Source organism: Jaculus jaculus, chromosome 11 (genome assembly GCF_020740685.1).
Source record: "Jaculus jaculus isolate mJacJac1 chromosome 11, mJacJac1.mat.Y.cur, whole genome shotgun sequence".
Classification (NCBI taxonomy): Eukaryota; Metazoa; Chordata; class Mammalia; order Rodentia; family Dipodidae; genus Jaculus; species Jaculus jaculus.
The window spans coordinates 965,862-979,680 of record NC_059112.1 but is presented as its reverse complement, the minus strand read 5'-3'; the positions used below and the strand labels follow the sequence as shown (position 1 = coordinate 979,680).

Here is a 13,819-nt window from a genome sequence, read left to right as displayed (position 1 = left end):
GTTTACACGTACCCATGTAGTAAAGTAGAATGCTTGTGAGAGTGAAAATGAGTTAACAACAACAAAGCAGGACAGGACACAGAGGAACTGGAGCCCACAGTGCTGTAGTGCAGCAGTGGTGGAAATACTCTGGCAGTACCTCAGAAACTTAAACATAAAGTTACCACATGATCCAGCAATCCCACTCTAGGTCTCTACCAGAAAACATAAACACATATTCACAATAGCCAGGAATTCTGTCATTGTGTGATATTCATAACAAACATGAGGAACTGGATTTCATCAGTATGAGCTTCCAGCTCAGTGGCCAAATCAGAGGAAGGAAACATAGCAGTTCACTCACCTCACCCTCTCGACCTGTCTCCATATCCATTCATTTGTCCTGCATGGTGGCAATGTCTGTGAGCTTGTTGCTGCTCAAAGCACGCACTGTACAGAACACACAATCAGCTATGGTGTCTGGCCAGCAAGGCTGTATGTCTAAAATTAGACATGTGAAGACTGGGTTGGAGCATAAGGAAAAGACAGGAACAGATTGGATCAACTCTGATATAATGTGAGGAATGTGGGAGGTGGCTTAGAGTCTGATGTCTTGTGTTGAAGTCTTGAAGATAAATCACACGTTGGTGTCCAACTCGAACTCTGGTACATTCTGTGCTGCAGAGATGAGTGCATTTCTTTACTGTGAAACAGCAGTGATTTGATGTCCTGAAGCTCAGGTTCCCCATCAAGAAACTGACCTATACGCTGAGCATGGTGGCGCACGCCTTTAATCCCAGCACTCGGGAGGCAGAGATAGAAGGATCTCTATGAGTTCAAGACCAGCCTGAGAATACATAGTGAATTCCTGGGCTAGAGCAAGACCCTACCTTGAAAAATTTAAAAAAAAATAAAAAGAAAGAAAGAAAGAAAGAAAAAAAAAAAAGAAAAAGAAAAAGAAACTGACCTACAGGGGCATAAGTCACCACCAGTTTCTGCTGGCCAGTTCTCTTACTTGTAAAATAATGTTTATGAAGACAAAAGTGTACTCTTTCAAAAGTGCTACATAAATTTCAGCCATGTTTATCATAGGAACATTCTCACATTTTTAGAGACATTTGGGTTTAGAAGACAAGACTCGGGACCCAGAATGCCTCGTTCAAATCCCAATTCCATGACTCAGTCCCTCTGATTCCTAGTTTCCTCATTAAGGAAAAAAAAAGTTGGGGGGCTAGAGAAAGTGGCTTAGCGGTTAAGGAATTTGCCTGCGAAGCCAAAGGACCCCAGCTCGATTCCCCAAGTCCTACCTAAGCCAGACGCACAAGGTAGCACATGCATTTGGAGTTTGTTTGCAGTGGCTGGAGGCTCAGGTGTGCCCATTCTCTCTCTCAAATAAATAAGTAAAATATTTTTAAAAGGTGGGGTTGGGGTAATGATAGTTTCTACCTCACAGGATATGCCATGAAGATTATAGAAGGTATGGGCTGAACAGATGGCTTAGTGGTTAAGACATTTGCCTGCAAAGCCAAAGGACCCAGGTTCTATTTCCCAGGACCCATGTAAGCCAGATGCACAAGGTAGCACATGCATCTGGAGTTTGTTTTCAGTGGCTGGAGGTCCTGGCACATCCATTTTCTCTCTCTCTCTATATATATATAGGGTGTTCATATAGAAAGAACTCTGGGGAATGTTTGTTAGGCCTTAGGAATGGGATTCTGACAGAAGGCACCTAAGAAGGAAGGTGGGAAAACTTCACAAATGAGCAGATGGTCTTAAATAAGGACCAAGTTATTACCAGTGGTTGTAGGGAATAAGTTCATAAACTTAGTCTTACATGTTATGTTTGAAGGGTCTTTGGACATTCAAATGAAAGGATCAAATAGGCAGTTGATATACAGTTCTGGCACTTGCAGCTATAATAAGGGCCTCAGGCATGTTTTCTGAGCTTCACTTTGCTCTCAGTTTTGCAAGTCCTTCTTTACTGTTTTACTTTCTGTTGAAAAGAATAATTATTAGAAGCCCCAAGCCAACATTATCCTGAGAGCTGTGGGTTTTATAAGAAAGGGTCATGTTCCAGCAGGGGTGTTGGGGTGCTAGGTCACCTGCTAGTACTTCAGGCTGGAGGTGCAAAATCCCATGTCATCCCATGAACAAGAAAGGGTGTGTGTCCAAAGGGAAAAGGTAACATTTGTCATTATGTATTCATCTATCATGCATAGTATTTTATACATGATATTTCATGACATTCAAAACAGTCTTGTGGGTTTGAGGTTTGTTCAAAGCCTGGACTTCCTCTGAGGGCTTCACTTTTCTCTGTACTGCAGTGCTCAGGTAAATAAGTACCAAACAACATTTCTAGCCATAACTGTCCACTGACATTTACTCTTTTTAGTATGTCAGAGCTGAGAAAAGTTAGCCATACCAATGGAATATGATTTATATATGAATGAACTTAGTCATAGGGAAAATTTTCTACACTAAATATCTTATTTCAAGTGGGCTAATTTTATTTCCCTTTGAAGGTGAAGGCTGAAATGTTAGACATGGCAGATAACACATTCGACGATGAATACTTGAAATGTTCCAACAGGATGGAAATGAAATATATGCCCCAGCTGCTTGAGGAGGAAAAGGCAAGCCATAAGCTCTTAGAGACTGTGTGGCAAAATGCCAAAAGCAAGTGGGAAGCCCGGAAGGCTCAGATTTTTCTCCCTGTGAACTTTAAGGATAACCATGGAATAGCCCTGATGGCATATGTTTCTGAAGCTCAGCAGCAAACTCCCTTTTACCACCTGTTCAACAAAGCTGTGAAGATGGCTGGCCAATCTCGAAAAGATTACATCTATGACTTCCAATTCAAAGCTTTTCATTTCTACCTGGTGAGAGCCCTGCAGTTGCTGCGAAGACCTTGCAAGGACAGTTACAAAAAAGCAATGTACAGCACAAGCCAGAACATTTCGTTTGCATTTGGAGGGCTCAACCAAGCCAGGCTGGGCAACTTCACACTGGCATATTCAACCAGACCTCAGGCAGCTGGTGACCAGCAAGTCTTAACCATCTACTCCTGTTTTGGCATTGCTATTGAAAAGTTTTTTGATAAAGAAAGTGACAGGATTATTTTAATACCTTTGAGTGAGATTTTTCAAGTGTCACAGGAAGGAGACGGCAATGACCTTGTCCTTCAGAGCACAAACAAGACCTGCAGCCACTATGCGTGTGCATTTCTAGGGGGTAAGTGCTTCAGATGGATCTGCGTTGTCTGGGAGGAAAGGAGTGAGATGCAGGTCTGGAGAGAGGTCAGGAAAGGGGAGGGTGTATGCATGTGTATGTAGATGTGGCATTAATAGTTTCCAGTCTAGCTCCCCTCACACTGTTTGTCTATCAGGCTTCTTTTTTTTTTTAGTATTTTATTTTATTTAATTATTAGAGAGAGAGAGAGAGAGAGAGAGAGAGAGAGAGAGAGAGAGAGAAATGGGCATGCCAGGGCCTCCAGACACTGCAAACGAACTCCAGATGCATGCACCCCTTGCACATCTGGCTTACGTGGGTCCTGGGGAATCGAACCTGGGTCCTGAGGCTTTGCAGGCAAGCACTTAACTAAGTCATCTATCCAGCCCTATCAGTTTTTATTAACTGAATACCTTTACAGTATCATGAAAAGTTAAAAAATAAAATAGTACTCAGGCACCTTTGCCCTGAGGGTCATTTGGTAATGGCCAGAAACATTTTTGGTTGTCACCACCAAGGAAGAAATGAGGCTGCTATTGGCAGACAATGTATAGAGGCCAGAAACTCTGCTAAACATTACATAGGATCCCACCGAAAAAGAGCTATCTGACCCACAATGTCAGTACTGCTGGTGTTGGGAGACCCTACTTACTATAAAGCTTACAATAAAAAATAGGTGTCCCATGAGCCATGCATCCAGTTTCAACTCCTCACTAATGTGCATTTTAATTATTTTGGCTATATTTTTAAGTACCTACTGTCATGTTTCTAAGAAAATAGCATGTTTCCACATATTATTTCTGGATTTAAAATATCTTAAACATAGTCTATCAAATTTCCACTAAAGAGTATTCAGCTCTCATCTACTATGTACTTAGAATTATTTATTGCTGTAAGGTCTGGTAATACAGGCCTTTAATTTCAGCTATTTGGGAAGCTAAGGCAAAAAGATTGCAAGTTCAAGGCCAGTCTGGGCTACTGACTTGAGCTCAAGGCTAGCCTGAGCAGCCTAGTAAGACTCTCTCTCAAAGTAAAAAGGTTTTGGATATAGCTCAGTGGTAGAGTGCTTACCCAGCATGTATGAAGCCCTGAGTTCAGTCTCCAGTATTATAATATTTCTTATTGCTTTCAGCTCTATCAGAAAACCAGACTGGTAGTTTTCATTGACCGATTTTGGAGATGGGCTGTCTGGTACTGTGTCTCATCTACAGCACTCAGTGCTCAGGCTATTTTTGTCTTTTTCTTCTGCCATCCTTGGAATGTTGGTTTGGGATTCATGTTTACAGTGTAAGTGTTGAATATCCAAGGTCTCAACCCATGTCCAAGACAGAAGTAGAGGGGAATGACAGCCAAGTCTTCCTATTGTGTGAGTAAAGTGAACGCTTTCCCAAAACCCTTCTGCAGACTTTTGATTATAGATCATTTACTAACACAATTTCTTGGTCACAACTAGCTACAGGAAAAGTTTGGAAAATGGATAATTCACTTTTCTAGGCTATAATGCAGGGAAAGAAGATAATTAGAATGGCTTTTGTGGTGCTGCTCATGGTGGCAGACACCTGTAATTTTGGCACTCTGGAAGAGTAGTCAGGTGGAGCTCAAGTTTAAGGTCAGCCTGCAATACATAGTGAGACTGTCTGAAAAATAACAAGAAAGAAGTGGCCATTAGGTTGGTATTTTCCATGGATTTGACAAGCACCCCTCCTACTTCAGGTGTTTTCTCTGTTCCTGCTCTCCCTGTTGGCTAAATCAGAGTTATTTTTCTGTGCTTAAGTACCTCCTTCCCCAGGGTGATTTTAAGATTTTAATTGTTTCTTTAGTTTTTTATATCTTAGCAGTAATTCATCTCTAAATCCTTTGACAGAAACAGGAATCTTTTGATATACTCAGATATATTCGATAATCATGTTCCTCCTCCTCTTCCTCATCTTCTCCCTCCACCTTTTCTCTTCTACCTCCTTCATTTCCTCCTCCCCTCCCCCCATCTACCTAAATTCTGCCATTATCTTGCTGTATGGTATGCTCTTTCATCCTGCAATCTTTCTAGGACACCACTCTGAGCCTTACTTCTCTGGGTGACAGATTCCCTATTATACTTCATAAAATTACTATTTTATTTGATAGAGTTAGGCTGGAAGTTCTTTGAAGTTTTCTTTGATGCAAATTTTACAAGACTGCATGCCTAAAAGATCTACTTTTAAACTCAGTAGTTTTCTAGACAATTTCTTTTGGAAATTATTTTTTCTTAACAATTTGAAGGTGGCCGGGTATAGAGGTGCATGCCTTTAATCCTAGCACCTGGTAGGCAGAGGTAGGAGGATTGTTGTGAGTTTGAGACCACCCTGAGATTACACAGTAAATTCCAGGTCAGCCTGAGCGAGAGTGAAAACCTACTTCAAAAAATTAAAAAAAAAAATTAAAGGTATTGAAAAGTATAGAACTATTTTAATTACTCAAACTTTTTGAATAAGGTGTGCTATGGGTTTTCTGTTATTGTTTATTTTATTGTTTAATTTTTGCAGTGCTTAGGATCAAAGCTAGAGCCTAGTTTGATGTTTGGAAGGTATTCTGCTAGTGAGTAACATGCCAGCCAGAGATCCATTCTGCTCTTTCTGGAAGATTTAGAGTGTCTCCTTTATTCCCAACATTCTGAGTATTATGTTGGGCCTTGCTATATGGGAATAAAGGATTAATGAGCTGCTCTCTCCTTCCTCCTCAGAAAATGGTCTCCTGTTGATCCTTGTTGCAGTCAGGTTCTCATTGCTGATAGAAATCACTCAACCAAGAGCACCTTGTGAGAAAAAAGAGGTTTATTTTGGGTTACAGGTTCAAGGGGGAAGCTCCATGATGGCAGGGGAAAATGACAGCATGAGCAGAGGGTGGACATCACCCCCTGGCCAACATTAGGTGGACAATAGGAACAGGAAAGTGTGCCAAGCACTGGTAATAATACTCATAAACCCACCCCCAATAATACACTGCCTACCAAATCTCCCTCAGCTGGGAAGCTAGCATTCAGAATGCCTAAGTTTATGGGAGACACCTGAACCAAACCACTACATTCCTCCCCTGGTCCCCATAAACTGATAATCATCCATGATATAAAATATAATGCATTCAGTCCAACTTTAAATGTCCCCATAGTTTTTATCAATCCCAATGATGTTCAAACATCCCCATACTCTAAGGTCTTTTAACTGAGCCATAATACCAAAAAGTCCCCCCAAAACTCATAGTGGCACAGAATAAGCACTCACTGCAAAAGATGACATTGGGCATAGCAAAAAAATATTCAGCCAATACAAGATTTAAACAAGGAAACCATCAAACTCTGTAGCTCCAAGTTCAACAACTCTAGTTAGTGACGAGTCTCCAAGTCTGATAATTCTAACCAGCAACATGTCTGTAGAGTTCCAATTCTACCCCTCTAGCTAGGCTCTAGCACAGCCCTGGAAAACTTCATCTGGGGCTGGCAGTTTTCCTTAGCAACCATCTCATGGTCCCAGCATCTCCACTGGGACTCCACTGCAATCCATGGTTCATCCTCATAGCCCCATAGGGTCTCCATGCAGGCATCCAACAAACCTGCTTCACACTGCCCATGCCATTTCCAAAACACAAGACTGTGTTGCAAACTCAATGACCCTCTCTTTCCTGCATTTCATATACTTCACAATACCAGATAGGGTGCCAATTTGTTAATCCAGGGGGGAATAAAGTAGACTTAGAAGAACAGGACACTCCATGAACATTCAGGCCCCTTCAAAAGACTGCATTCTTTCTGTTGTCCCAAAGCAGGTCAGTGGGCCCAATCTCAATGGTTGTTATCTCTCAGTTGCAGCCAAAGGGGCAGCAGTTTCACTCAAAGATTTCCTTCTGTGCCATATCCCTCTGCTCATACCAATCGGTTTCTACACAATGCAACCCTGCACAACTTCTCAGGACATGGCCATAACAGCAAACCTCTCACACAAACTGCTTCTAGCCCAGTCCAGGCAGAGCTCTTTCTCACTCTCACAAGCCAAACCTCACAGTCCATAGTTCTTACTGCATTCAGGTCATTCAACTCTGACCAGAATAGTCCATCAAGCTGTAGTTACAGCACTTCAGGGCATCTCTTAGGCCAAGGTTTCAAATCCTCCCACATTCCTCTTGAAAATCTGGTCCAAGAGGCCAAAGCCATACAGTCAGGTGTCTATCAACACTCCTTGGTACCAACATTACTATTGCAGTCAGGTTCACATTGCTGGCAGAAATCACCTAACCAAGAGCAGCTTTTGGGAAAAAAAAGGGTTTATTTTGGCTTACAGACTTGAGGGGAAGCTCCATGATGGCAGGGGAAAACGATGACATGAGCAGAGGGTAGACATCACCCCCTGGCCAACATAAGGTGAACAATATCAACAGGAGAGTGTGCCAAACACTGGCAAGGGGAAACTGGCTATAATGCCCATAAGCCCACCCACAACAATACACCACCTCCAGGAGGCTTTAATTTCCAATTTCCATCAGCTAGGGAACCTAGCATCCAGAACACTTAAGTTTATGGGGGACACCTGAATCAAATCTCCACAATCCTCTTCCAGCATTGTTTTTTGTAATCTACTAAGGGCAGAATGACAGATGTGTAGCCATGAACATTGCCCATGGTAAACAAAACTCCAGACTGGCGAGTGCATCTGAGCTGGGAGGATTATGAATGAACTTAGTTCTCGGAGTGGGGGTGGGGACATGTCCTCGTGTTCTCCTTATTGAGTACTGGAAGGACGACAGGACTCTGGCTCTCAATACTGTCTTCTTATGTGCTGCAGTAAAGCTAAACTGAAGAATGTCTCTGGATTGCTTTGAGGATTTGTGTTGGAGGGATATACCACATGTTTCCCTACTGCTAAAAAGTGCACTGTGCTCACTGCCTTGCATTCTTCTGCAAAACTTAGTAAACTGGATGGAATTGGCCTTTGTGGCTCTGTGTGACCATTTGCCATGTCCACCCTGCAGCCCATGGGTTGCATGCATCCCAGGATGGCTGTGAATGCAGCCTAATGCATTTGTAGATGACAACATCATGTCACAATGTTCAACGGTTGGACTTTCCTGATAGGTGAAAACAGCTGTTGCTGTGGGGGAGCAGTGAGTAGTGCAGGAGGCCTCAGGAGGAAAGACTTCAGACCTTGACTCACTGTGCCCCAAGGTGTACTGTCAGATAAAAAGGGTGTAGGGCAGTGCTGGGGGGACATGATACTTAGGTGGAAGACTGTTAACACTGGCATACTTTCAACTGGATGGCAGAAGCTTTGTGTCAGAGTGTAAGATTTTGGGACATACTCTCAAGGACTAACACTAAGTCACATGCACTTGCATGATATTGGTACTGAGTGCTTTCTTTGTTCTCAAGGCACCTAATCTGCCCTCCTCTACACCTGCACTGGAGTTGTATTTAGTTGAGACCATTCTTCTTACATGGATGCCATCATTAATGTACACATTTGTTTGTGTTCCTCACCATATATTCATGGGACCTGACCCCAGACCAAGCCACCTAGAGTTGCTCTATTCTAGCCCAGAGAGATAATTGTAGTCATGCATCTTCTTTCCAGTTCCTCCTACATCACAGTGGCTTAAAACTGCCATGGCTCACTTGCATGTTACTTTCCCCTCATTGATGACATGGGGATATTTCCTGACACCCTCAGGGAATGCCTGAAACCATGGTAATACTAAATCCTACATGTACTGGGTATTCCTGCACATGCCGTTGAAGTCTATAATTCAGGGACAGTAAGATTAATAGTAAGTAAGACAATAGTTAAAACAGTGCTAAACTTGAAGTTATATGAATACTATCTCTCTTTCAGAAGGTCTTATGGCCTTAGCTGAAAAACTTGGGAAGAAGCTGTGTAGCCCCAGCTGGTCTTAAACTCTTGGACCTCTTGCCTCTGCCTCCCAAGTGCTAGAGTTACAGGTATATACCACCATGCCTGGCTTCTTATCTTTTGAGAACACTTTATAATAATATATACTGTATCACATGACTTACAAATACTTCCAATTTGTCTTTTAATTCTCTTGATAATGTCTTCAGAAGAACAGAAGCTTTTAACGTTAATGGAGAATAATTTATCATTTTATTCTTTTGTTAATTTTGAGACAGAGTTCCATGTATTTCAGGCTGACCTCAAATGCACTATAGCCATGAGCTCTTGATCCTCTTTCCTCTACCTCCCAAGTGCTGGAATCACAGGTCTATGCCACCATGCCTAGTTAATCATTATTTGTAAATGGATCTTTCTTTTGGCATATTTAATAAACCCATCTTGTTATCTTAACAAAGATTTTCTTGTGTATTACTTTTCAGAATGTTATAGTTCTAGCTTTTACTTAGGCCCTGTCAGTTTTTATTTGATGCCACATATTCATTGAAGTTTAATTGTTTTTCCATATGGATGCCCATTTGCTCCAATACTCTTGGTCGAAAAGACTATCCTTGGTCTGAAGATATAGCTCAGTGGTACAGCACTTGCCCAGGCCTTGAATTCAATCCTGAGTGCCAAAAATAAATAAATAAATAGATTATCCTTGACAAGAAGGGTGAAGGGTAGATCACGCTTGTAATCGCAGCACTTGAAAGCAGAGGCAGGAGCATCACAGGTTCAAGGGCAGCTCAAGAGTAGCCTCAGCTGTGTAGTGACTTCAAAGCCAACAGAGGCTTCACAACCAGACTGTTACCTCAAAAGCCAAAACCAAACCAAACCAAACCAAAACAAAACAACAAAAAAGACTATCTTAATCTTTCTGCATTGAAGTACATTTACACCCTTGTCAAAAATCAGTTGCTAAGGTCAGGGGTGGGGGTGCTGGGGAAGTTGTCCATATACTTGTGGGTCAGTTTCTGGGCTCTGTAATCTGTTGCATTGTAATCTGTTGACTTGTCTGTCTTCATGCCAATACCATATACTTATTAGAATAGCTTTTAATAGCCTCTAAATGAGACAGTGTTCATCTTTTTGAATTTTATAATCACTTTGTCAATTTCTGTAAATTACTTTTGGGTTTTAGGTTTGCCTTGAATCTACAGTTCAATATGAGACCATTTTAACAACAGCAACTTTTCCAACTCAGTTACAGTGCATAAATCTTATTTACTTAGGTTATCTTAATTTCTGATTTATCTTACAGTTTTCAGTATATATGTCTTCTACATCTTTTGTTAGATTTATCTATAAGTATTGTGTCTGTGAAAAGGCTTAGCTTGGCATGATGGCTTACACCTGTAATTCGTCTCAAAACTCAGGAAGCTAAAGCAGGATTATCATGAGCTTCAGGCCACCTTGGGCTACATAGTGAATTCTAGGTCAGCCTGTGCTACAGAATGAGGTCCAGTCTCAAAAACACAAAACAACAACAACAACAAAAGGGAAAAGTCAGCATTTCACCTTCACTAGTATAGACTTGATTTGGTGAGGGGTGCCCTTTTTGTTTGTGTGCATGTGTGTGCACATGTGCGCCTGTGCTGGGGTTAAGTCCAGGAGGGTCATGTGCATGCTAAGTAGTCTAAACTAAGCTATATCATCAGCATCAGTATTTTTTCCTTTCCCTACTTTATAACTTTTTGCACGATCTTTCCATGTTCATTGTTTCTAATGAGAAAAACTGTTTTCATTCTTAACTTTATTTCTCTTTAATTCCCTGCCACCCACCCTGGTTGCTTTTAAGACATGCTGTTTACTACAGATAACGACTGCTGCCTGGAGCAATTAGACCCTAGTGTCTCCTTCCCTTTGTTGGACTCAGTTCATTGAGCTTTGTGGCATTTGTGGGCTTGTGGTTTTCATCACATTTGGAAAATTTTGTCTATTGTTTTTCCTCCCTCTTTCCTCCTTCCTTTTCTTCAGTGTATGTATAAGGTGATGGGGTTGGAACCAAGGACTGACCACATGCTAAATACTCCTAAATACTCACTGGGCCACTGGGTAACATAGGCCCATTTTTAAGGAGTTGCCCATTTTATCCCCTTTCTTAAGGTTTTCTCTTTATATGCACACACAACCGCTTGAGGTTGTCTTGCTCAGTTAGGCTCTATAGTTTTGACTATTCAATATCTTCCTATTTCATGTTACATGCTTTTATTATTGTATGTGTAGACATATATGTAGGGTGCTTGCCCCTCTATAAGTCATCAGATAATTAGCAAGATTGTGTTCCAACCTTTACAATGCTTTGCCACATAAAGTAACAGAGTCATAGGTTCTAAGGACTATTTTGCATATCTTGCTATGTCTTCAAGTTCACTAATTATTTTTCTGCAGCCTAATTTGACTATAATTTCCTTTAGTGCACTTTATATTTTAGTATTTTTATCTCTGGAAATTCAGTTTGGGTCTATTTATCTTTCAAGTGTCTACTTAACAACTGTTGTTAGTACAAAATGTTTTATCTCCTCCCTCCCTGACATTCATCAGCTATAGCCTTTAATCCCCAATGTGGTAATGCTTGAATGCAAGTCTTTGAAAGGTTTGCTTTTGCATTCCTTATATGTGTGTGCCTTCTCTAGCATTTTTGGGTCAATTTTTTGTCCATCTTTAACTCTGCTACTTCTTTAGAAACTCAAGCATTTACTTCTGCTGACAATGCTAATGGGAAATTAAATCTAGAGTCAAACAGGAAAAATGTTGTCTTGACAAAATGGATCTGCATTTTCCATTAAAGATGCTATCTGCTGCTGTTGAGGAAGCTTCCCAATTTTTGTATCACTTGCAGTGCTTGTCTAGAATTCAAGATACAAGATATCCCTCCCCTGAAGAAATTCTGTCAGTAGTCCTAGCCTGTGTCCTAGAGTTTGCATTTTAGTAAGTTCTAGGTGATTCTGAAGTCTGTGATTGGAACTGTGCTGTGAGAAGAAGCTGTAACATGTTGGTGACTAACAGCCAAGGCTTTGCAAGTCTGTCAAGGCATTGAGGAACACAGCTCAACACTGCCTGTACTCAGGAGCCTCAGGGAGTCTTTATGTTGTAGAGAAGAGTCAGGATGAAGTCAGGGCAGTTGAGCACTTGTATTGATTAAGGAGAGTCAAGTATAGGCTGGAAGAAAGGGATGGACTGCAGTACCTCCCTGCAGCAGTAGAAGCGAGGTGGGGCCTTTGGAGTTGCATTGTTTCAGAGAAGTAATCTGTAATTCAGGTGGAGAGAGGAAAGAAAGTACTGGTCTACTCATTTCCTTATCAAAAGTTTCCGCCTTTTCTGAAGTTTTTTACTTTTCATTCTTTTTTGTTTGTTTGAGATAGGATCCAGCCTATGCTATCTTATTAGAGCAGGCTGGCCTTGAATTCATAGTCATCTCCCTGCCCTAACCTGAGATTAGAGGCTTGAGTCACCAGGCCTTGCTCCCCTTCAGCTCCCAGGAAGGATAGCTGGAATTCTGTAGTTTGTTGATACAAATTAGCCTCCAACTCATAGCAATCCTCCTATATCAGCCTCTTGAGTGCTGGGATTAAAAGTGTAAGCCACCACTCCTGGATTTTTTCTTCAATATTTTATTTATTTATTTATTTGAGAGAAAGAGAGCAAGAAAGAAACAGATAAAGTGAGAGAAAATGGGCACACCAGGGCCTTTACCACTGCAAATGAACTCCAAGACACATGTGCCACCTTTTGCATTTGGCTTTACATGGGTACTGGGGAATCAAACCCAGGTCCTTAGGCTTTGCAGGCAAGTGCCTTAACTGCTGAACCATCTCTCTAGCCACCCCCTTAAATTTTTTTGTTTATTCATATTTATTTGAGAGCAACAGATACAGAAAGGAAGAAGCAGATATATATATATATAGAGAGAGAGAGAATGGGCGTGCCAGGGCCTCCAGCCACTGCAAATGAACTCCAGATGCGTATGCTCCCTCGTGCATCTGGCTAACGTAGGTCCTGGGGAATTGAGTCTCGAACCAGGGTCTTTAGGCTTCATAGGCAAGCACTTAACAGCTAAGCCATCTCTCCAGCCTGCCAGCCCCCTTTTTAATAAATAAGTGAAATTAAATGATAATTTATGAGGGTTCTGGGCAGGCTTACATCTGAGGAAAAAGTCAAGATAAATAATTGGAGCAGCATAGACCAACATTAGCCAGATGCACAAGGGAGGGCACGCGTCTGAGATTTGTCATCCGAAGAGGTGAGGACTATGGCTTTATCCTGAGCATGGTTAACTAGCTGTCATAATGCTCTACACTGAGGAGTGGCATACAAAGAGGTTAAAACATACCGGAGCATGGCTAAATAGCTGTCCTAATAGTCCTTGTGAGAGTTTGGGAAGGGAATATTGATGTGGGAGAGTTCCAAGTGGGGTTAGGACTGCCTAGCCTGTGGCTCTCAAGCCTTGAGTTCTTATCCACATGCAACAGAAAATTGACAAGACACAAACACAATGAGTAAGTAATGAAAGATTTATTTTAAGAGAAGATATAGGTGCGAGAGAAAGCAGTACAGCTTTCAAACTGAGTATCTGGAGGGATTCTGAGCAGGTTGCCACATGCTAGCCTGGATTGAGTTTCTTTTCAACCTTGGAAATGTAAATCAGGCACTTGACTGGGCTGTGCCTTATTGCTGGGTTTATGTGGTAGGAAGGC

At 41.6% G+C, this 13,819-nt stretch overlaps 1 protein-coding gene across 1 annotated transcript in view; it reads left to right on the top strand.

Annotated features, from left to right (window-relative positions):
• The window catches only part of Art3 (ADP-ribosyltransferase 3 (inactive)), a 43,293-nt gene that overhangs the window by 15,425 nt on the left and 14,049 nt on the right, over positions 1 to 13,819 (top strand). The window contains exon 3 of the mRNA XM_045130141.1: positions 2,502 to 3,210. Coding sequence (XP_044986076.1) covers positions 2,502 to 3,210 — 709 coding nt within the window. The remainder of the gene's footprint in view (positions 1 to 2,501; positions 3,211 to 13,819) is intronic.